The sequence below is a fragment of the Solanum tuberosum genome, unplaced genomic scaffold (genome assembly GCF_000226075.1).
Source record: "Solanum tuberosum cultivar DM 1-3 516 R44 unplaced genomic scaffold, SolTub_3.0 scf00240, whole genome shotgun sequence".
Lineage (NCBI taxonomy): Eukaryota > Viridiplantae > Streptophyta > Magnoliopsida > Solanales > Solanaceae > Solanum > Solanum tuberosum.
The window spans coordinates 788,166-811,590 of NW_006239164.1; the positions used below are offsets into that span (position 1 = coordinate 788,166).

Sequence of the window (23,425 nt, forward strand, 5' to 3'; positions counted from 1 at the left end):
GTGTTTGCGGGGTGGGGGGGGGGGGGGGGGGGTCTCATTTTTATTTTTCAGTTTGTTTTAGTGAAAACAGCTTGAAAGAAAGCGACAAACCTTGGTAATAATGCAATCACAAGCACCCATGCATTCCTCCATTTTAGTGACAAACCCCTTTACCTGAAAGGTGACATAGATACCCTAAGGAGACGCATAAATGTTTGAACATATATACTACATACATTGGTAATTTGGTATTACAAATCAGTCACTCACATACATCTGCAACTCACATATAGGAAAATGTTACTCTAAGTAGATTAAAAGGAAAACCACAGTGCTTAAGTATGAAAATTGACAATAAACCCTAACTTAAAATGTAAATGGACGATTACCAGCCTTCGTGTCTTTACGTATCCATAACCACCTTGTCTGTGATCACTGACTTATTATTTGAGTAAAACTTGATAAGGATGGCTACACATGATCTAAAAATATAATTGTAAAAGTTTATGATACATGGTAATCTTAGTACACCAGTCAAATGGGAAAGGTGTAAAGGGAAATCGCGCGAAGATGGAGGTCTGATATCAACAATAGAATGGTGTGATTATGGGATACCAAGCTTACCACACCAACCAACATGAAACAGGAAAAAAAAGGCCTCACAATTGAGTGTTTCTTAAGAGATACTCAACAATTTCAGATAATACAACAAACAGATTAGTGTGAAAACATCAGGCTGGCAAAGTTTCAGTGACTAATACCTGAACAGGAACTTTCCACTGCACTGAAGTCAATCTGTTGAAAAGCTTCTTATTGCGCCCGCATATTATTAGGACCTGACCGATTGGCTCCCCTATAGTTTCATCATACAGTGCATCTCCAAGTGCTCGAGCAGTAGCCTCTATTGGACCCATTCCTTCTCCACCACCCATCAGTAGTACTGCTGGGAGATGATCCTCCATTCCAAGTTCCTTCCTCAGTTCAACCTAGAATTGGATAGAAAATAGTCTAAAAAGCACTGATCATGTGGGAGATGGTGCAAAGAATATGAGAAACTATAAGAGCCCAATAATAAGGTAAACATTCAGTCACAAGTGAATGAGGTAAGATGCTGGCAAAGGATCTCTTTTTGAAACTGAAGATGCTGGCAAAGGATCTCTTTAAAATGGGGCAATTTGAGAAAGTTTTTTACTGAGCACTGGAAAGAGTTCTATTTACACCCCAGTCCTAGATCTTTTTGCAAATTCACAAGTCCTTATTTTAGTTGGTCGCTCTACCACAATGCATCAGCTGATCCTGTTGTACATTTATCCAACATAGAGGATTAAGATCTTTACACAGTTACATAGTATAAGAAACAAAGCAAAGCTCTTTGCAATCTGAAAGTTCTACCCGCAGAAGGCCAGAAAAGTTCATCACTTATAAGGCCACAGATAAGAAGGGAAATATTCTAGCACTCTCTAAACTTCAAAATGGAATACACTTTTCATGAAGAAGAACATCAGAATATGCTTGAGATTGGTCTTTCCTGAAGTCTAATTGATCCTGGACAAAATTGCTTAATATTGATCTTACTTGAAGTCTAAATGATCCTGGACACAAGTAGAAGGGGGTTTGGAAGGTTGTAGTGCAGGAATGGCAGAGGTAATGTTTGATAATTATTTTACCATTGAGATTCACTACAATGACTGTCAAATAATCAATGTAGTCTTTCCAGTTTTCTTCTTTCAGGTGATCTGGATTTACACAAATAAAATACAAAAGCAAGTAAGTTCGCAGGGTAAGGAAACGGCATCGCTTTTCAATATATTCATTGCTTAAACCAAATTCAAGTCACACAGCCAAGAGTTTATCTTCGAGGTAACAGTCCCACACCCCCTACAATTGCTATTCTTTCCACTTTTTTTCCTAATGATTTGGTAAATTCCACCCCAAACTCCCCTTCCCAGCAGCCAACAGTGGTCATCCCTATCATAGTGGATAGGAATGGTAGCACATAAGGAGCTAATCCACAAATATAAATACTGAGGCACCATCAAAAGCTCTTACTGCAACAAGCAATCTATTCAGTTCAAGTTTATCAACTATCAAGGATGTGATGATATCTCTAGCTGCTTATTCAGATCACATTTCAATATAGACTCATGCAATATTAAGCAGCTGGGTGATGCTTAACAATCCCTGTGAACCACTGAGCAGCTGGAACAGATCCAGCTTGACCAAAAGCCAAACCAAACGGTGGGATACCATTCCTGCGTGCATCTGGTGGAGAATTTAGAGAGATAGGAACTCAAGATGTTCTGAAAATGACTTGTATTTCACTATTTTTATTCTGGTGTAAAGAAGCATATGAAAATGATGCTGAATCAGTTTTAGATCTTATGCCCTACAAGAAGAGGAAAGGGATACTCTGAAGTTCTGGATTTGGCAACTGATGTACATACTTTTGCAGCATTTCTTGGTGCTGGTTTAATATAATTTTTACCTTCTCAAAAAGAAAATGCCTCATGCAATAGAATGCTGCAATCGGTTCTCTCATTCCTCTATCCTGTATAGTATGGCTTGTAGAGCAAAATGGCACAAGAAGTATTTAAAGACAACTGAACAATAGCATAGTGGAAACGAGAGGTTGGAGGTCTGAGTAACCAAGGCAGCAAAGTGATAAACGACCACTGTTTGGGCAGCACATAATGGGGGAGGGGATGGTGTTTACCATATCAAAAGGAACACATCTTTGCAGCCTAAATAATCTCACTCATAATCTGGAGGAATGTTCTCAGTTATACTCTGGATATATCTACACACTCTATAGTGTCAATATTACCTCTTGGCATCTTAAAATTCACCTATGAGATGGCACTGTTCCATTCACACTCCTACACTCACTACAATTAACAAAACGCTGCAAAATGCCAGAGCTTTGTTTTGCAACACCTAAACATAAAAGAATAGATTGGATTGGGACATGGATGGAATTAATTATTCTTAATGCAAATAAACACCTACGCATAGTGTTCAATAAAACATAAAAAATAAAACTATGCATAAGATACAGAAGTAAGATTGCAGGGCTCCCTGTTTCCATGCACCCTGGGCAAGAGGAAGTAGAGGAATTACACCTACCTTGGGAGGAACTGGCTTCACAAATGACGGTCGTACAGGAAGCCCATAAACTTTTATTTGAGATGAATTGAGACCAGCCTTCAGTGCTCGTTTTGATACCTCTTCTGATGGACAGTAGCACCTAGTAACAAGTTTGTGAAACCTAAATATGAAATTGCAAAGCAAAATTAGTACAAGTATCAAAATAACAGAATGGTTGAATAACTACTAAAATATACCATGTAGGATGGCAAGTGCTTAAATCTGTTACAACAGTGGTAAATATGATTTTCTTCAAGAGACCTTTGGACCTCAAAATGCGAAGAGGCACATGCTGCATTAGAGGATGAACACTGATAATAATATCAGGCTGATATTTCATTAAACCTTTAGCAACCTCACTGCACAAAGTAGGAGAGAAGGCTTGTTATACAACTGAAGCTGCTACAAGGGAAAATCAAAATTAGTCAGCCTACAGCTGGGTGCAGATATGTATATAGACGTTCAACCAGTCCATGTTTATACTAAAGGCATGGAAGGAAAAAATTCAACAGAATGTCATAAGAGCCATAATATTAAGAGAAGAACCGAAAGAAACGATTAACTGAGAAATAGGAGAAACATAAGTAGAAAACTGATAGTATCGTATCACGCAAATTATTACAACAATAACATACCCAGTATAATCCTACAGGTGAGCTCTGGGGTGGGTAGAGCGTACCCAGACCTTACCCCTACCTTGTGGAGATAGAAAGGTGGTTTCCGAAAGACCCTCGGCTCAAGTAACACATATCAAGTCAATTAGAAAAGAAAAATACAGAATCAAAGAGGACATAGCAAATATATCGTACCACGCAAATTACTGACCAAAAAAACTGCACCATACGAATTGAGTCACACATAAGAAGTAATTTGTATTATGTCAAGAGGATTATATACAGGTCATTTAGACAGGCAAAAAGTGACAAGACTCTTGGGGTGAGAAGCAAAAGCCTGACACTAATGAAGCACACATTTTACAAAAACACAGATTCACCTATTTATCTCCTTAATAACATATTCTTTTACAAATTTATCCGTTGTCCCAATAGGTATAACTATGAAAAAAGCAATGACTCGTCTTGATTGATGCAAGGTTATTGTCAATGAAATAACTATTCAATGTGGTAATGGCATTTGGAAGATAGTTCCTTTATCACAAGATAAAACTACAATTAAATGCTTTTGAGTGTTTATAGTCAAGGTAAGCCAATTCAAGATGAGAAAGTTAATCGTCTTAAAACTAGGCTTGTTGTCAAATGACACACTCAAATAAATGACTATGACTATTTTTTAATAAAGATATATGGCCTAAACTATTATGACATAAGCTCAGCCACTTGGGCCGATTATAGGCGGGAATCCATGTCCCTTCCAGGGTAGACATGGTCCACTAGAACCTCCATCCTATTTAAATGATCTTCTCTTATAACGGTGCCGGTGGTGTTTGGACTAACTTGCACGCACTTTAACTATTCCACCAGGTACCTGCTACCTCCAACCAGCATATATACTAAAAAATCTACCCACAAAATCTTAGACAGATGAAAAGGAATCACCTAGTATTTTTTGTCTTTGCTGGAATTTAAACCTTAGTTTTTGAGCTTTGTATCCACTTTATTGACCACTATGCCACACCCTTATGTTCAAATTAAATGACCATTTAGCAGATATCCTTACAAAATCGCTTCAAAAATGCTGCCGCACACGTGTCGGACTCTCCAAAAATGTTGCCACACACTTGTCAAATCCTCCAAAAATACTCTACTTTTGATCTGGATCAGACATGCACCCGTCGACATTATTGAAGAGTCCGATCAACATAAAGGAAAAGACCATATAAGGAGATAACTCCTCATTACCTCAACCAACATGAAATATGTAACGTCCCATGCACGTCTAGGGCTAGACATCTGGAGTGCGATAATATACCAAGAAAGAAAATGGGTCTAGCCTTCATACTATGAAAAAAGGACGTTGGACCTAATTCTACCCAGCAACTAGCTTGCTACAAAATATTTTTTAAGTCTCCCACCTTGCCACTAATGGACCTTTGACTTTAACTGTGAAAAGCACCAAGTAGGCACACTGTAGTTTACAGTAGAAGGAGTTCTAAGTTGGAATTCAATAGATTATGTGTATCCATTTTTGAAAAGAATATGGCTTCTCATTGGGGTGAACATCCAACTTTGAAAGTAAAATACTCCATACCTTACTTCACATTGTTCTTTCATTTTAAACGGTAGATGATTGCTTTTACCAGCACTTTTCAAAAATATAATCAATCGCCATAAATTGCAGAAACCAAAACAAAAGGAAACACCTTATGCTCTTAACAATGACAGAAGATGAAGAATTAAGGATGAACTCCTGGCAATGGACCTTGAAATAAGACCATAGGAGGTGGCTTGTCATTGAATGATAACTAGCTACTTGATATAACAAATTTGCTAAAGCCACACGTGAATATGTACCAATGTTCAAGTTCACGCTCTTGATTCAGTTAAATGCTATTCAAAAGGGATGCAGAAAGCAAACACATAAAGCCTGATAGTGATACAAAGCACATCTAGCTCTCAGCACATTTAAAATAGGGATGCAGATTGCAGAATAGACTTTACCAATATTCTTAAAAGAAAAGTATACCAAATTCTCTTTACAACAAATGTCCTACAGTAACTATCACAACAAAATAGACAACAGATTCTTTTTGATGATAAAAGAAAAAAGAACCTCACCGTATCGAAATATAAAACATCTTGCAAAACAAACACTGCACTATGATGATGAAGGAAGGACTGCATATTTGTTGTGAGATTTACCAACAGTTTCATCAATCAAACATTCAATCTTAGTCATGTCAAGGATATCATTGATGCTAACAGATTAAGGGATTTACATAATCAAAAAAGTCATTCTTACCGAGCAATAAATGTCGATGTAGCAGCAAAATTAGTTTGATGAACTAAACGAGGAGCAGTAGCATAATATGTCATTCTCCACAGAGAGCCATGTTTCACTAAGAAGTTGTAACTCCGTGGCAATTGGTTGAAAGGCCAGGGTGTATGTTCTGCCCACAAATCAGTAATAAACACCTGCAATGCACCCTCTTTAAATGGATATAACAAAATCAGACATACTCATATCTCTCATTCTTTATCACATAAAACACACATAATTCCACAACTTATTAGCATAGCCCTCGCAGCAAGTTCAACCAAATCCAATGCTTTCAATTCAGACAATATATATATACAGATAATACAAACGTAAAACTAAGAGTACTCACTCTGAACCCACTGACTCTAAATCGTAAATCGTCTAAGCTTATTACATGAGAAGTCAATAGAAGTCCATCAAAACTGACCTGATATTTATCTCCATATTCTTCATTGAACGCTGCCCTAATAGCTTCAGCAGAGGCTCTGTGACCACCACCAGTATCACTCATCAAAATAAGTATCTTTTTTGGAGGTTCTGATTCGACACCATTGACAGGTATCCCCTCATTCTCCAGTACACTCCCCTCTTCTCTAACCCCATTGCTCTCCCCACAATGAACCCCTCCACCAACTGAGGCAAACCCAAGAGGAATTTTCTCACAATGGAATCTAATAGCCTTGTTAAACTGAAAAAGTGTTTTACTAATTCTTGATGAAGCACTCCTACTACTAGTACTCAAACTCAATAAAGATACAGCCTTTGGCTTATTCATGCAATTCAAAAAATCTTTCTTTCCACTAGAATCAAAATACAAGTAATTAGACAGCAAAGTTGAATATGCATCTAAATTACAGTTACTATTTGAGTAATTGAATACAAAGGGGCCTTTTTGAGATACAAAACCAAAAGGGTTAGCAGATTCTTGAGTCACAGAAGAATGCTGCATCATTTTTTCTCTTCTGTTATTGCAAGGGGTTGTTAAAAGAAGTTCAAAATCAATTTAAAATCTAAAAGGGTCCTTCCATATAACATAAAGATTGGATTTTTTTCTTCTGGGGCATCAAGAATCCTACATAACAAGAAAAAGTTAGTACACAGAGAGAGAGAAAGTGTCACTAATAAAAAAGCCAAGTAGTATGAAAGGTACTGTGTGTGTTTTGGAGGAGGCTGGAGAGCCACAAAGAGAAGATTTAGGGGAACAAAGAATGTAATATGCTGAGGAATTTTTATTTTTTTTAAATACTCACACAACAAAAATTGAAGGCTAGTTTTGCTGGCTGCTGGCTGGAGTTATAAAGGGGTTTATTTTTATTGTGTAGCTCAAATTCGAAATAGTCAGGTTTGATATGGAATATCGAATGTGAAATAAAAAAAAGGAGTTATAAACTTATAAATTATAATGGAATTAGTTAGGCAGAAGTCAATTGTTCTATTTTTTATTTTATATAAACTTTATTTTATTTAATTTTTGTAAATATGTCCGTTTCAACACTGAATTCAAGAAAAAAGAATTTTTTGAAATTTAGAATTTATAAATAAGTCATAGAAATTAATGGCTATTATTCTTATAAAAAAAAGGTTTAAAATTAAATTATTAGCACTAAATATAAAATTTCTTTTTGAGATCGGTTAAAAGGGAAAAAAAAATTCACATAAATTAGTTATGTCATATTGTAAAATAATCATCAAAGCACAGTATTTAATGTATTAAATTTTATATAAAGCAATTACCAACTATAATATTAACTATATTAATTTTAGTGTATAAATTTATTTATTTTTTTTAACCACCAATCAAATTATCCTAAATTTTTATTTTATTGTGAAAAAGAATTTAGTTGACCAACATTACATTGAAAGCAAACACAAATAGGATTGGTCGGTGAAGTTTACCACATTGACCAATTGAGTATCCATTGGAAAAAACAAAAGTAAATGCTTTGCGGTTTGCACATGTTCAATATGTATACATATTTAAATAATCAGGTCGGTTTCCGAAATGCCTTTCTGAATATTTTTAATGTCTCGGACTCTCGACAACGTGAGAAGAAAACGATTAATTATCTGTTTTCGAAAGAGGTGATTTGTGCTTGCTTCGACTAACTTCCGCATAAAAACAATGTTATCTCATATCAACATAAATACTTGACAACTCTATCTATGATACCAATAAACAGAAATTATTTAATATGTTTGTTTTTACTGAAATTCAAACATAAATATCATGGTACTCGCCCCATAATTTTTTTTGCTTTCATTTTTCAGAATGAACAATAAAGCTTTGCAAAGAAAGTATATAAAGTTATAGAATATGGAGGGTATTTTTATAAATAAATAATCTTTTCTTAGAAATATAGCAATGTATGTTATTTTTAATATATTAATTTAAAACACAGAGTAAAAAATAATTTCAGCATAATTAATCACACAATATTATATAAATTAAATGGGTTCCCAATAACAACACTAATATATTGTTGTAAATAAGCTCCAATAAAAGCTTTCTTTAAAAAAAAAACAATAATGAACAATGTTTGACTTGCACTTTTGAATAAGCTTGTGTTCACAACTCAAATAATGCCTCTTCATCACACTGACAATAACTTTATGGAAACTTTATCCATTGAAACTCGACATATTATTTGGATCACCTATCTTTATACAGAGTATAATCTCACAAATGAAATATAAAGAAGATAGATTATGTGGAACAGTATATGCAGACCTACCCCTACCTTTGCGGAGTAACAAGTTTGATCAACAACAACAACAACAACATGCCCAGTGAGATCCCACTAGGTGGGGTCTGGGGAGGGTAAATTGTACGCAGACCTTACCACTACCTCGTGGAGGTAGAGAGGCTGTTTCCGGGAGACCCTCAGCTCAAGAACAACAAATCTAAGTGACAGGAGAGATATAAATAAAACATAACAGCCAATACAAACGATAGAGTATAATCAACAAATGAGACAGTAACAACAAGAAAGTAATGCGATGCGTGAAACGCAGTAAACAGCATAAGGCTAGGTCTACTCCAAATGCTAACAACCCATACCCTTGCAAGGGAAGACAACACGCTAGCCCTACTAACCTACAACCTTAATACGAGACCTCCACTCCTTCCTATCTAGAGTCATATTATATGATATAAAAAAATATGTAGATGTTGAATAAAAATCTTTTAGAAGAAAGTACTAGGTAGTATATTGACCCAAAAAAGCAACATGCATAAAAACTGAACAACATGTTGATCATGTTTAAGTTTTAGAGTTGTTAAATGTACAGTATAAAGTGGTCTACCCATTATATTGAAGATGCTAACAGTCAATAATAAATACACACAATTTGGAATTGATGTGGGAATGCTTGGAATTTCAACTATCATAGATAAGTATTCATAGCTATATGACATAAAAGTGGTTCCTTAGAAAACATTACTCCAAAAGAACATCATGGCTGCAAGAAACATAGGTTCTTGAGAGGATAAGCAAGATAGGAAAGTGATCATGCAGTTTGTGAGACGATAATGATAGATATCGTGAGAGAAATGAACGATAAGTATCTCGAGTTTTATCCTCAATTGCATCAAGAAAATATTGTCAAACTACTGCTTCAAGAAGTGTAATTTCTATCTTGGCCAAATTCAAGATCTTCTGTCTTGTTTAATTCAAAGGAAACCTCCACCAGAATACTCAACCTCCTGCATTTCAACGGCTCCAAAACGTTATGAAAACGAAAAGTACTAGGACAATAAATTCATGAATGATTTTCTTAAACAACCACTTCCAGACATAACAGCTAGAGAAAACGCATGCTAGATAGAACAGTAATAAAGATTAAAATCTGCATAAAAGTAGGGAAGACAACAGAATTGAAGGACAAATATGTGCAAAGGAAAACTCAATAAGATTAAAAGTAGTTCTCAATCACACCAACTTATTGAAAACAACAGAAGTCCAAAACGTCGGAAGATGCAAAATTTGTTTTTAGGACAAAAAGAGAAAAAGATATAGATTACTGAGAAATTGCAAACATGGTTTATTTGTTTCATTTATTCCTTGTCTCTAAAATTCAACTTCATTTTAGATCCACCAAAAATTTCGTGAAAAAGAAGTGAGTAGAAGAGATGTACTGGTGAGAGATTACATGGGGCGAATTAACAGATTTATCCAAGTGGAATCAAATGCTGAGCAGAATTGGATGTGGAGATTGATAATACATTTATCAGGCAGACCAGGTGTTTTTGAGTGTTGAGTCTTCACCTTGCAAGTCGGGTGCAACTCTTTCCTCTAACCCATTTACCCACATACTTTATGTCTTTGTAACAAGTGCCGACCAGTGTCACAGGCACAGCTTAAGTGAATAGAGTACAAAAGGAACTTTTCACGATGGGACAAGGAAGTTTCATTGGTCAATTGAGAGACGGTTACAACTCCAAAGAGTTTGGATCACCTTGAGTGAAAGATATTCCAATTGCTTAACAAGGCCGTATCCCAGAAATGGCTATAAGATATTTAGGATAGAGGAACACACTCCATGGAGGGATCTCATAGTGAAATCTACAGAATTTTGAACGGATGGGAAGGTAACATCACTTTCAGGGTAGGGGAAGTGTGCAGGGTCAGGTAAGGGACACAGGTAGTACATAAATAATGCATTGGGATTCATGTGTCAAAACATATGCATAATCTTGTCAGTAAGTGTTCAGATGTTACAAGAAGGGAAAGTTCACTGGAATTAAGGTTTAGAAGAACCTCCGGGCTGGGAGGTAACAAAATTCTAAATTCTAAATGAATTTCTTATAAGCAGAGTTCTTCGCATGACAATCAAAATTCTTGGAAGTAGTAAGCGGGAAATAGTGGGCTGCTTTCTGAAAAGTCCTACTACAATAGGCTCTTGATTAGACACATTTAACATAAATAAATTGGGATCATCAGGATGTCAATGTGATTAGAAGAGAAACAGGTGATTCTGACTGCTGAAAACTTGAGGACAAGGAGAACTACAAATGCCAGATTGGTGTGCTGTTTAAGAGTTGGTGAGCACGGACTACCTCCCCTTACATTATCAGATAGCATCTCGCTCACGCTGGAAATCTAGAAATGATTTGGGCTACAATTGTTGATTCCACACACTGTGAAGGACGAATTTTTCAGCTCAACATTAAGAAAACGGAGAATAAGACGAAGAGTGTGGGATGTTGCTCCAAGAGCACTCGTGTGTATTGTGTACAAAATGTGAAATAAGCATTTGAAGGACAAAATGTTTTTGTACAGTAGAGGATCTCGTATCCCCTATTTATTTTTGGTACACCGTGAGGTTTCAATTTGTATAGAAAATTTGATGTTTTTCATGAAGATCATTTTATCAGTAAGTTCTATGCCTTTTTATAAACACTGGTATACCAAAGTGTTTCCTCCCATAAATAATAAAAAATTATATAACCTTTCAAGCAAAAACTTCCTTTGGATTTACATTATTATATGGACCACATATATTCCATTTCCATAAGCTGGAGCAGGATGACTGACAATGACTGGGTGGAAAAGTAGAACTGCTCAGCCTGATTTACCCATATTAGACAAGAATATGCCGCATCTCTTTGTGAAACATAACAGAGTACACAATCTTTCTTTGGATTTTCATTATTTCATGGACCACATCAGTTCCATTTTCTAGGAGCTCGATGACAATGACTTGGTGGGTAAGTAGAATTGCTCAAGCTCATGTACCCATATTAGACTAGAATATGCCAATATCTCTTTCGGAAACATATTTCAAACAGTATCGACAGCCTAAGATTTCTAAGCCTCAATTCATATATGTGAAAAGGAGTTGATATACAACTAATTCTAAAAATCTAACCTGGGCAGGTGGCAAGGATGAAACCCAATCTGACGCATGAGTTGGAAGAAGACCCAAAGTGTTAAGCTGCAAAGTATACGTAATTCCATGTTAGCAAACCACTTATCAGAGAAACCGATGTCAAATAACATGTGTGAAAGAGATGAATATCTTCAGAGAACTGATGCTGAATAACATGTGTGAAACAGATGAATATCTACCTTCCAGACGCCCAGTCCTAAACCCACTAGATTGAGCGCAATAAATACTAATTTTGGCCCAAGAAGATCCACTTTGCTGTCCTTGTAAGGCTCAAAAACTGCCCCAGAAAGGAAACAATAGAAGAAATAAGTAAAAGGAAATAAAAGGAGAAGCCAAATCAAGTCATAGCTTAATTCAGCGAAAGTACAAACAGTATGAAATTGCCTAAATTTGAGACAAATTTCAGCCAAAAAATCCATCTCTAGTCAGAGTTTAACTACACAAGTATACAGCAGTTAATTCAATAGTTTCTGATATGATGCTGACCTTTCCCAACACCTTGAAGAGCACTGACAGGCTGCCACAGAGCTGAAACTGTGATACCAATGCTAAACAAATGAACTGTGCTTCCGGCCATCCACATCATGAAACCCATCATCATCAAATTCTTGAAAGGTGCTTGTGCCACTTCCCACGCTTTCTGTTCCAATGAATATCAAAATTAAGTACATGATTGTTGTGAAAAGTGAAGCAATGGAAGAGTTCCTGATATATTGAGCTTAGGCCCCATGAAATACAGAATATTTCCTAATTATAGAATGCCTAATGAGTACATAATCATCTTGAATATCCTAATACCTATGCTATAAATCTAAACATGTACAGTAAACCTAATCACCTTCTACTAGTTGTAAACCAGAATTGAGAAATAATCAACTTATAATAAAGGGAATTTTGACTATATAACTGTTGGAGAACTAAAAAAAGGTTCATCTATTACATTTAGAGACACTCGAGAAATCATAAAAGCAGAACATCGGTCTAGGAAAGATATTCTTTTCAGGGAATTTCCAAATGATATCTTCATTAGAGCCCACATCTTTATAAGTTTTCAAAAATGTTGCTGCTCAAAATAGCATGAGGTCTCTGCTTTGAATTTGGGTTGGCCAGGGAATTATCTTTGAGGGCCTACCAAGAGTTTGGTCGCACTGTGAAAAGCAATCAATTTTAAGGTTAAAATAAAAGTTTGGTTTCGGTGTTACACATCAATTTTCAAAAAGATGTGCCTATTTCTTGGTTAATTTTCCAGTGAAAAAATCTTCACAATTGTGTAGTGTATAGTTCTGATTCTGTAAAATGCTTTATTTTCCTTTATGGTGCTAAAATTTGAACTGGGAACTTTACCAAAATATGAGACTGGCTTCTCCCTGTTACTTTATGTCATTATAGAGTTTCAGGTCATCATAAATACATTGTTTATCAAGTATTAATCTTATTTCTACTAAACTTCCCTTAAATCTTTGTCAAAAGCAGCAAAGTTCTGCATGTTAGTTCATATAATAATACCTAGCTTTTCCCTAAAGAACCAACACTACAGTAATGCATGTGAAAAAGTCGACAAGTTGAAATCCTTTTCCTATCTATGTTTGAATTCTTAAGGTAAAGCAAGAGTGTCTACTGATTAAAAAACACGAGACAAACGTGAGAGGTGAAGGAATAATCTCAGGGTAATGAATGCAACTAAATTGATTCTCACTCGCGTTCTCTCAACATAGATTCCTCAGAAATTATTCTTTAGTGTGAGCAATTTAATGTAATTTGCACACTATAATTCCCCAAATCCAATTCATGGCACAACACACGAGCTTTGAAGTTCCTCTGAGTTGTTTTGGTACTTACACTACCGATCCCAGTATGATGACAAAAGAAATGACAACTCAAAGTTCTTTATATCCCCATTGTATAGTGCTTTCTGCATTCAAGAATCCAGATATCCATTATTACCATGCTTTATCAGTTCATTAACAATGCCAGAGTAGCAGATCCCAATTCCATCACTCTTCAACTTTATATTAAAAAACCATATGATTGTAAGAAGATACCAAAGCCTTTTCCTGTTCTTAAATTAGACACACGCATACACTGAGCAGCAGCAGATATTTCAAACAGTCAACTTGGTGCATGGCAATAGGCAAGGATAATACTATAGTACACTCAAATCAAAGGCTAATACATGAATGCAATGAATCATAAAAGCAGCAATACCATCCTAGTTGTGATTCATCATGGTTTGACTATTTATCACATTGACAATCAATCTATGGAACTTAAAACCGTCTAATGACAGTTCACTACCGTTAATCAATCAAGAGGGTTGCGAAACTGCTTAAGGTTATCTATTGTATCACATACTTTTGCATTCTGTCCTCCTCTTTCTTCTTATAGTAAGATAAAGGGTCAGGCATGGTGGGTAGCCACGGCCACTCATCCGTTGAGCTGGCCGAAAGAAGCAAGCAAAGAATCTTACACTAAAAAGCATATTCCTATGCTAGAAAACTATTAATCAAAGTACTTAGAATGGAATAAATGACGAACAAACATTTTATTTGAAGGTTCCATGTTTCCTTTAAAACAAGTCAACAATCTAGTCACAAATTAGTAGAATTAGCACATAAAGCTATATAAAAACCAAACCCATCACAACACAATCCTCCTAGATTGGTACCACTAACAAAGATATATCACAGATCATCAGTGTCCTCACAAGTCCTTTGCAACAAAGGCTACCAATTTAGTACAAAAAAATCTTTCAAATAAAACTCAACTACTCACTTAGTTTTCACACGGAGTTTAAGAAAGTAAAAAAGACTTTCGAATCTTGTGGTCTAAAACTAAAAATACATAGAACGTATCAAAATGCCCTTTAAGACAATCAAATTGAAACAGAGGGAAGTATACATATATGGACCCAATGGGTGTACTGGCCTTCATTACCCTAGAGGTGAATCCAGCCATGACCACAAACTATGGAGCATTCATTCAGATAACTCGAAGTCTTCCTATCAAAAAAATCATTATAAAACAAAATATACAAACAAACAAAAAAAAACCAGCTTTTTTACCTGGGACTTCCAATTGGCTTCAGCATTCTTCTTTTCACGACTCAGAGTTGAATCATCCTAACAAAAAGCATAAACATCACGTCTATTAAACTCAAGTGAAACATGAATCCAGCGGCCGATCCAGAACACAAAAATTAAGCACATATATATATACAATAAACTGCACCCACTACAAACCCACAAGCTCTAAATCAACTAATCGTGTATAATTTTGGGTAAAGCAAAAAAAAAACCTGATCTTGAGAAGCGCGAGTGAATCCAAGTGGATCAGGGATGTCACGGGAGGGAGGAGAAGTAGAGTTATCTGTGAAGTCTACTGCCCATCTACGGCCCATACCCATCACTGCTTTACCTTTATCCATGGCGATTTTTCACTTCATACACCACAACACACTTGTGTTTTCGTTGATTGATGAAATTTAGGAGTTTTGGCCTTTGGGAGTCTTCTGTTGGTTTTATAAGGTGGAGAATGCCACAAGGGTAAGAAATAAGAGGGGTAAAGTGTAATTAAAAAAAGTTATGAGGATTGAAGTTGATTTTTGGGAAAAAGTTAGTTGCACTTGCACTTTGCATATGTTTAGACTGATTTGTTTGGATGATTGTTACGTATTCTTTCTTGATATACATTATGTTATATAATTGGATTATTGTAATGAATATAATATTTTATAATTATATCGTGGTTCATCACTATATAAAGTCATTCATAAGGTTGCTTAAAATTGAACTGTAACTGAGGCAATCGTAAAATTGATTTATTGATATTGAGTTATTGAATTGGTGAACTTATTTAAATTTAAATTTTATAGTCAATGGTTTATTAATATGGGGAAAGATTACTCAAATTTCTTATGGTATAAATCATTAACCCGTTAAGTAATATCTATTTACACTTTTACCCCTTGGTAAATAAAGTGTATATTATTTATCTTAGAGCCTCATTTAATATTTTGTCACTCTTTATATGACCTGATACGTATTTGTGAGTTGAATTTCTTATAGGTCTACCAGTTAGTTAATTGGGATCATAACCTACGAGTCTTCACTTTTGTTTATAGAAATATATATTTGAAGTATATTCTAGTCTTAAAATAATTATTGTTGAAACAAGCAGAGACTCTCAATATATGTACTTCACACAAGCTAATAAGCTACAAAATAATATCTCCTAATATCATTCAATTTGAATTCACAATACACATCAAATTTCCTAATTCTCACTTAAAAAAATACTTTCGATATAGAGAAACAAAATTTGAAGAAATTATATTCAATGAAATATAAAAGAAAATTTATAATATTTTCAGTTGAGCTAAGTAGATTATATACATAGAAAAATATTGAAAACCTCATAATATTATATTGGGAAAACAAACAACTATCCTTGCTAACACGACATAAAACCAAATTAATTATAACAACATAATCAATGTAATTTCGAAGTGAGATTATACATATTAGAAATCACTCATATTTACATAAGTCAAAGGACCAAATGCAACCAAATCTCATACATTAAGCACCATTTTGATCATTTTCAATTCTTCTCTACTAAGTAAACACAGAGTGAAGAGTTTCAATAGAAATTTTGCATTTCTTCACTTTCAGATCTTGATTACTCTCTGCATATCCTCAAAATTCAGAGCAATTTGATCGAATTTAGCGAATACCCAGATGCAAGATCTTCAATCCCCACCACCCCCTTCACCACAGTCCACTCACGCGCCACCACGCTCCGCCACAGACCTATTCGGAGACCCAACTGACCCAAATCCACCACAATGGCTAAACCCCACATTGTTCCAATCTCAAGATTTCGATCCAGAATCATATATCTCCGATTTACGCACCTTTGTTCCCCTTGAAACTCTCCGTTCGGAGCTCCGTTCTCACTTCACGTCGCTTCAGCGTGACCTTGTGGATCTCATCAATCGAGATTATGCTGATTTTGTTAGCCTTAGTACGAAGCTTACTGATGTTGATGCTTCTGTTGTACGTATGAGGGCTCCGTTGTTTGAGATCAGGGAGAAAATTGATGGTTTTCGTAATGCTGTTGAAGGGTCTCTTGCTGCTTTACAAAACAGGCTTAAACAAAGAGCTGATGCTGGAGAAGCCAGGGAAGTTCTTGAACTTTTGCTTGATACTTTTCATGTTGTTTCTAAAGTTGAAAAATTGATTAAGGAGTTACCAAGTGGACAAACTGATTATGTTGAGAGTGGATCTAATTTGAGGGAAACTCAAAGTATGTTACTAGAGAGAATTGCTAGTGAAATGAATAGGCTAAAATTTTATATTTCTCATGCACAGAATATGCCTTTTATTGAGAATATGGAGAAGAGAATACAGAATGCTAGTTCTTTATTAGATACAAGCTTAGGACATTGTCTTGTAGATGGACTTGAATATAGGGATGCTAATGCTATATATAACTGCCTGCGTGCGTATGCTGCCATTGATAATACCAAGAATGCGGAGGAAACTTTTCGATCGACTATAGTGGGACCTTTGATCCAAAAAGTTATCCCGCAAAATCCATCTGGAGTTGTTGGTGGATCATCTGGACATGAACTTGAGGAGGATTATGTTAAGATCAAGCAATATATAGAGGATGATTGTAAGTTTCTATTGGATATATCCTCTATTGAGAATTCGGGTCTACATGTTTCTAGCTTCCTTGCGAATTCTATCCTTAAAGAGGTTCACTCCGCTATCCAAAAAGGAAAACCAGTGGTGTTCTCTCCCGGAAGGCCTACTGTGTTTCTAAAAAATTACAAAGCAAGCTTGGATTTCCTGGCACATTTAGAAGGTTACTGTCCCTCACGATCTGAAGTAGTCAAGTTTCGGTCTGAAGCTGCATATATTGAGTTCATGAAGCAATGGAATGTGGGTGTCTATTTCTCATTGAGGTTCCAAGAGATAGCTGGGGCTCTTGATTCTGCACTTAGTGTTGCTGGTCTTGTCCCAGTGGCCTCTGATCAGAGGAAGCCTCAAGAATTGATTTTGAAGCAGAGTATTGCTCTTTTAGAGTGCTTAAGATCTTGCTGGAGAGATGATGTTCTTGTCCTATCTTGCTCAGACAGGTTCTTGCGTTTGTCTTTGCAACTTATGTCCAGATTCTCAAGCTGGTTATCTGCCGGATTGGCTGCTCGTAAAGCTGGTAATGTGGGCTCAAACCCAGGATTTGAATGGGCTATTTCTGCAGTCCCTGACGATTTAGTATACGTAGTTCACGATTTGAACCGTTTGGGGGAGGATGTGTGTGGTGATTACCTTGAACACATACTTGAGTTGCTCAAGTCATGCCCTGCTGAAGTTTGTGATTTTGTAAAACAGAGTATTTTACAAGGTGGGAAGTCCCTGAAGGGTCTTTTACCAATTGTGATGAGTGCAATCATTGAGACAATAGTTGAGAAATCTGTAGAGGACTTGAGGCAATTGAAAGGGATAACTGCTACCTACAGGATGACTAACAAGCCTCTCCCAGTCAGGCATTCTCCATATGTCTCTGGAGTATTGCGTCCGTTGAAGGAATTTTTGGAGGGAGAAAGGGCTGCAACATGTCTGACAAATGAGACGAGGAATGAGCTCTTGCAAGGTGCTGCTTTGGAAATAACTCACCGTTACAATGATTTAACTTCAGAACTTGTGAATATGAGTAGAAGAACGGAATCTTCTCTTCAAAAACTACGTTTGGGTGCTCAAAGACGAGCTGGAGCAAGCTCAGATGTTTCGGATCACAATTTGTCTGAAACTGACAAAATCTGCATGCAATTATTTCTTGATATTCAGGAATATGCTCGGAGCCTTTCATTACTTGGGGTGGATGCAGCTAGTATTCCACCTTATCAATCATTATGGCAGTGTGTTGCCCCTGCCGAGAGAAAAAACACAATAAGCTTCTAGTTTAGACTTGGTTATTTTATATGTCTACTTCGTTTTGTATCAATATCTCATTCTTTTCTTATTGTGTTTCCCCTCTGTTATATTATCATTTTGATGTAACAAAGCTGCCATTGATTTCTGAGATCTCCTGATATGGATACTGATTGTGGTGGATATCTGAATATTGTAAGGGGGATTTTCCCAAACCCAAAGTCATACATACATAGAGTGACTGCTACTTAATTAGAAATAAAAGAACTTACTTCATTTTCCCTTTGATCAACATAGATTAACAGCTAAATTTTCTCCATTCAGACAGATGAATTGCACTGCATGGTAGTACTAGTGTTTGTGTACACATATGATAAGATGAATTGGTTAGATGGACAACAGACCCTCATTTTTATTCCTTTTCCCTTCCCTTCTATCTTTTCCCCCTTCTTTCTTTCTCTATTTCCTGTAAATCAAGAACCCATTTTTCATATCTTGGAGCTGTTTTTTTTTTCTTTTGGAAACTGGTATGCAGTATTCCTCAATCCTCAGCACTAAGAACATGCTGGAGACCTCCCAAAAAAACTGTTCAACTTCTTCTATACAGTGTTCTTTACACCAAAACAGAAAGTTGCAATGCAGTTCCACTTGATTTTCTGAGATGTTTCGAATCTGTCTTCAAAGTATCTTCCATTCCTCTCTATCTAGTATTCCATTTTATTTGTTTAATGATTCAAACATTTTTCCTATGTTTTGTTGCATTCTGCAATATATTGGTAGGTAAGATTTATGACAAATTGAACAGAGTTTAAGTTTTTCTGTCTTGTTTATCTGCTGTGCTAATTCGATCTTGAAGTTTTATCAATAGAAGAATGTCTTGCCAATTCCAAGCTGAAAATGACTTTACTGACCATAATTTGATCCAGTATAATCCCTTGTGGTAGGACAAATTAGAGATTCCCAAATGTAATGTTTGTTCTGGTGATAACTGATAAGGGAAGGCTCTATTTGTGTTTGATCCGTTCATCAGAGTCATCTTGTTTATCATCTGAACCAAATCATACACTTTTGTATAGCCAGTCACAGAGTGGACATGGCTGTGTGCTGTGATCAAGTGTCAATGCTGATTTTGCTAGGGATGTGATGTGTAAACACATCATGGGATTTCTGATAACTGTATTGAAGAGTGTGACCATCTTATCTAAAAGTGTGCAAATTAATAGAAATAGCACTGCAAGGATTTTCAAGAAGCTACTTGCAACCTGTCTATTTGATTTCAAACTTGTCCCCAAAAAAAAATATAATAGACATCTACAATACGATGTATTTATAAGGTCTCCAACATTATTTTTCATTTTTGAGGCCTCATGAACAAAGCTCTATGATAGATTTGTAATGCTACTAAACAATTTCACGGGCTTCTTTAACAGAGCAAACCAAGGCACAATTAGCTGCAAGGAGACAATTATAGTGTACAACAAAACAAATTTAGCATAATTAGTTAAAGATCAAAAGGTTTCTCCTTTTCCCTCTTCAGTCTTCCCACCCTAACAGATCATATATTCTACACATTTTCAGCTCATTTCAGACCAGACAGAACATCTAAACATAAACAACAGTAGCACCGCGAGCAGCATCATTGCAGGTGTTCGACGATGATCAATTGTTTAAATCTAGCAGTAACTTCTGTACAAAAGAAGGGAAAAATAAAACAGTTTCTTAGGATTGAATACATTTCTTTTTTGGCATCTCTAACACCTCACCGGTTTAATTATCTGCTTGAAGTTATAGCAGCAGAGTCATGTAGAACAGGGACTCTGCCATGTACATAGGTCAGCAAGAAGATCTCGAAGCTGATCAATCAGAAGCTTGAGATGCTTGTTCTTGTCTACAAGCTCCTGCAATTTGTAAGAACAATAGAATATGCTTTAAATCTTGACCACAATAGCAACTTGATTTTTTCACTACCGTAAGATAATAGAAAACTTTTAGGCATGCACTCAAGTATGATAAAACTCTACCTTCATTTGAGGACTTCTCATAGCCACTAGGGGGAGACAAGACATAAAGCAAATGAAACACAATTTGACTAATTTTAACGTAATAGGAATAAAATTAATAATAATACAGTATGTACAACAAGCAGAGGATGTCGAAACCAAGTTTTCATATGTTATCACAAAATCACATTGTTCAGATTTGAGGTTGTGACAAATATTGAGACTTCAGAAAGTTTGTACAATAAGATATTTTGGGGTGTGTCCGCTGTCCGGAATGGAAATGTAACATGTGGTTTACCTCAATATCGTTTTAATGAATAAGAAATTACACAATGGATCAAGGAAGACATCAGTCATGGTTCAAATATTGGCACAAACAATCGCTTCACCAACCCCCACCCACCATGCATCCCAAAAACCAACAAAAAAAATCCAAGGAAATTCTAAGATGTCAAAACTTGATATGTCATCAATACCTTTTTTAATGAAGAGGCCCGGTCTTCCAGCTGCTCAATTTCAGCTTGATCTGCTGCAGATAGTGAACCACTAGCAGAAGCAGCTTCCAATGCTTTTGCCTAGCTAACAAAGCCAGTAATGAGTGTGAAGTATCATACAATAAGTCAACAATTTTCCAAAACGTACAAGAAAATATTACTTGTTAATCATGAGAATTGAGACAACACGAAGGAGAGTTTGACAACTTGCAGATAAAATGGAGCAAATACTAGCACAATTCTAAAGAAAGAAGCTACTAAAAGAACTCATTTAATGTGCAGTCGGACATATGTTGAGCAACAAAAAGGCACTCAACATCAGTGATTTATTTGTTAAAACTGTATAGAAACAAACAAAATTCTTAATGCTTAACCAGATTCTCCAAATGCACAAATGTAAGGCAATCCATACACCAACACCAAGGACTTTGAGATGTGATTATAGTGATAAGTCTTTCTTGAAAAGGATAACATGCAGTAGTTTATCTTGGTATTAACACTTACATCTCATGAGCGTTTAAACAGCGGAAACAAGACCAACCTGGAAAACATAGTTAAATATCTCCCCCCACCCCCAGGCCCCAACAGCCACCCACAAACCCAGAAGGATATAAGACAAATCAAAAAAATAGTAAGCAGCACAGTTGAGCTTCATCAGCTGATGACGAGGGATAATCAAACAACTGAATATTATATTCATAAGTCAAGAAATCTTATCACCATATCTAGAACATCAAAATATACAATTGCCATGTACAAATGTTGCTCATATTGGTGAAGGCAAATTGTGCTAGTATATAACCACATGATGTCTTTCCCAGATCAATCACCAAAACTGTTTAACCCTTTCTTTTTTTATTAAGATCAATCACTAAACTCTCTTCACACTGTATTTACCTTTATTGCTAGATAACGTCTTTTTTTGCTGCTCAAACTGTATAATGCTTCTCTCCTGTAGTACTCCGAAGGAACTGCATTTCTAGAATATCTATTTTAGTTTCATTCCCAATCAAAACTACCATCTAACAGAACACCAACACCACCTACCTCAAGCTAGTTGATGGAGGAGGTATACGAATCTTCCATATCCTTATGGAACCACTTCACTCCAGTATCCAATAGTTTTAACCTTTGGGAACCTCTAAAACTAGAGGTTATCTACGTTGGATCCAAACTCGTTGCGTCACGTTGATCTACCTTTGGCATTGAACCAACGCCCCAGTCTTTTACACATTTTCTGTTTAATGGACTTCACTAGAAGTGATTCATTCATATAGCTGAATCCAACTAGTTTATGATCGAGCCATAGTTGATTCATGATTACATCAAACTAACTTTTACTTAGATCACTATCTTAACCATACAAATTACAAATATCACACAATTAAAAAAAAATGTTAAATTTTTTTTGCATTTCTATACGTAGAATTACCTTTTGGGAATTAGAAATTGCCGTAAGAACAGAACGCAAGGAAGCAATAGAGGACTTATAACGCAGACGAGATTCATCAAGAGCACCACCACCAATATCCAAATGCTGAGCTGAAGCAGAAGAAGACGAAGAAGTATCAGACGAAATGTCGCCGTTTGTATGGAGCTGTTGTCCGTTACTCAAAACAGCACTAGCACCAACTCCTCCACCCGCCGCCGACGCCGACGCAGAAGAAGCAGCTGTATTTAGAGTGGACCAAAGTGATGGATTACAGAGTTCATCGTTCATGGCGGAGAGAATTTGATGTGCTGCTTCTATTGTATCTTCTAAATGCTTTTGCCCTTCTACTGCTAGTTCTTGTATGGTTTTAAGGCTTGTAACTGTGCCTTTGTCCTCCATTCTGGAAAAAAATATCACCGGCTTGTCAAAACCCTAGATCGGCGGCGGCGGTAGTGGTGGCGATCGGCGGTACGAGAAGTTTTAAGGAGAATTAATTTAAGCATGAAATGACGTCGTTTATGCGTGGCGTATACTTTTTGGGCCGGTAAGGAGCTATCTATTACTGGATCAAGCCCAAAATCAAGTTACTTGGGTCAAAATTGAATTTTTGGGGGG

General features: G+C 36.1%; 4 protein-coding genes across 5 annotated transcripts in view; 1 reads left to right on the forward strand and 3 right to left on the reverse strand.

The window, feature by feature from the left end:
- The window catches only part of LOC102588275 (probable monogalactosyldiacylglycerol synthase, chloroplastic), a 13,058-nt gene extending 5,754 nt beyond the window's left edge, over positions 1–7,304 (reverse strand). The window contains exons 1-7 of the mRNA XM_006357010.2: positions 7,211–7,304; positions 6,488–7,132; positions 6,043–6,215; positions 3,321–3,482; positions 3,103–3,244; positions 741–965; positions 91–153 (exon numbers count right to left, since the gene is read on the reverse strand). Coding sequence (XP_006357072.1) covers positions 91–153; positions 741–965; positions 3,103–3,244; positions 3,321–3,482; positions 6,043–6,215; positions 6,488–7,012 — 1,290 coding nt within the window. The 5' untranslated portion in view covers positions 7,013–7,132; positions 7,211–7,304. The remainder of the gene's footprint in view (positions 1–90; positions 154–740; positions 966–3,102; positions 3,245–3,320; positions 3,483–6,042; positions 6,216–6,487; positions 7,133–7,210) is intronic.
- A 1,990-nt stretch (positions 7,305–9,294) lies between these two features.
- LOC102588607 (ER membrane protein complex subunit 4) lies at positions 9,295–15,442 on the reverse strand. The gene is made up of 6 exons (XM_006357011.2): positions 15,245–15,442; positions 15,012–15,068; positions 12,436–12,589; positions 12,129–12,226; positions 11,929–11,994; positions 9,295–9,763 (listed from the first exon to the last, which is right to left on the reverse strand). The coding sequence occupies exons 1-6, from the start codon at positions 15,371–15,373 to the stop codon at positions 9,731–9,733; spliced, it is 537 nt and encodes a 178-aa protein (XP_006357073.1). The 5' UTR covers positions 15,374–15,442; the 3' UTR covers positions 9,295–9,730.
- A 1,071-nt stretch (positions 15,443–16,513) lies between these two features.
- On the forward strand, positions 16,514–19,067 carry LOC102588931 (conserved oligomeric Golgi complex subunit 2). The gene has a single exon (XM_006357012.2). It carries the CDS (start codon positions 16,686–16,688, stop codon positions 18,912–18,914), a length of 2,229 nt encoding a protein of 742 aa, XP_006357074.1. The 5' UTR covers positions 16,514–16,685; the 3' UTR covers positions 18,915–19,067.
- Positions 19,068–20,249: 1,182 nt separating this feature from the next.
- LOC102589254 (mediator of RNA polymerase II transcription subunit 30) lies at positions 20,250–23,345 on the reverse strand. 2 transcript variants are annotated; one of them, XM_006357014.2, is made up of 4 exons: positions 22,811–23,345; positions 21,361–21,459; positions 20,648–20,782; positions 20,250–20,570 (listed from the first exon to the last, which is right to left on the reverse strand). In XM_006357014.2, the coding sequence occupies exons 1-3, from the start codon at positions 23,207–23,209 to the stop codon at positions 20,684–20,686; spliced, it is 597 nt and encodes a 198-aa protein (XP_006357076.1). In that variant the 5' UTR covers positions 23,210–23,345; the 3' UTR covers positions 20,250–20,570; positions 20,648–20,683. The 2 variants fall into 2 exon arrangements, with proteins under 2 accessions (XP_006357076.1, XP_006357075.1); XM_006357013.2 differs by having other exon boundaries at positions 20,250–20,782.
- Between the last annotated feature and the right edge of the window lie 80 nt (positions 23,346–23,425).

Bases quoted from the DNA above. Each gene is read 5' to 3' on its own strand.
- LOC102589254 (XM_006357014.2), bottom strand. From the start codon at position 23,209: ATGGAGGACAAAGGCACAGTTACAAGCCTTAAAACCATACAAGAACTA. The intron at 21,460-22,810 runs GTAATTCTACGT...TTTGTTAGCTAG, and splicing joins CAATTTCTAATTCCCAAAAG to GCAAAAGCATTGGAAGCTGC. The intron at 20,783-21,360 runs GTATTGATGACA...TACAAATTGCAG, and splicing joins GGGCCTCTTCATTAAAAAAG to GAGCTTGTAGACAAGAACAA.
- LOC102588607 (XM_006357011.2), bottom strand. From the start codon at position 15,373: ATGGATAAAGGTAAAGCAGTGATGGGTATGGGCCGTAGATGGGCAGTA. The intron at 12,227-12,435 runs GTCAGCATCATA...TTTCTGGGGCAG, and splicing joins TCTTCAAGGTGTTGGGAAAG to TTTTTGAGCCTTACAAGGAC. The intron at 11,995-12,128 runs GTAGATATTCAT...TATACTTTGCAG, and splicing joins TAGGACTGGGCGTCTGGAAG to CTTAACACTTTGGGTCTTCT.
- LOC102588931 (XM_006357012.2), top strand. From the start codon at position 16,686: ATGCAAGATCTTCAATCCCCACCACCCCCTTCACCACAGTCCACTCAC.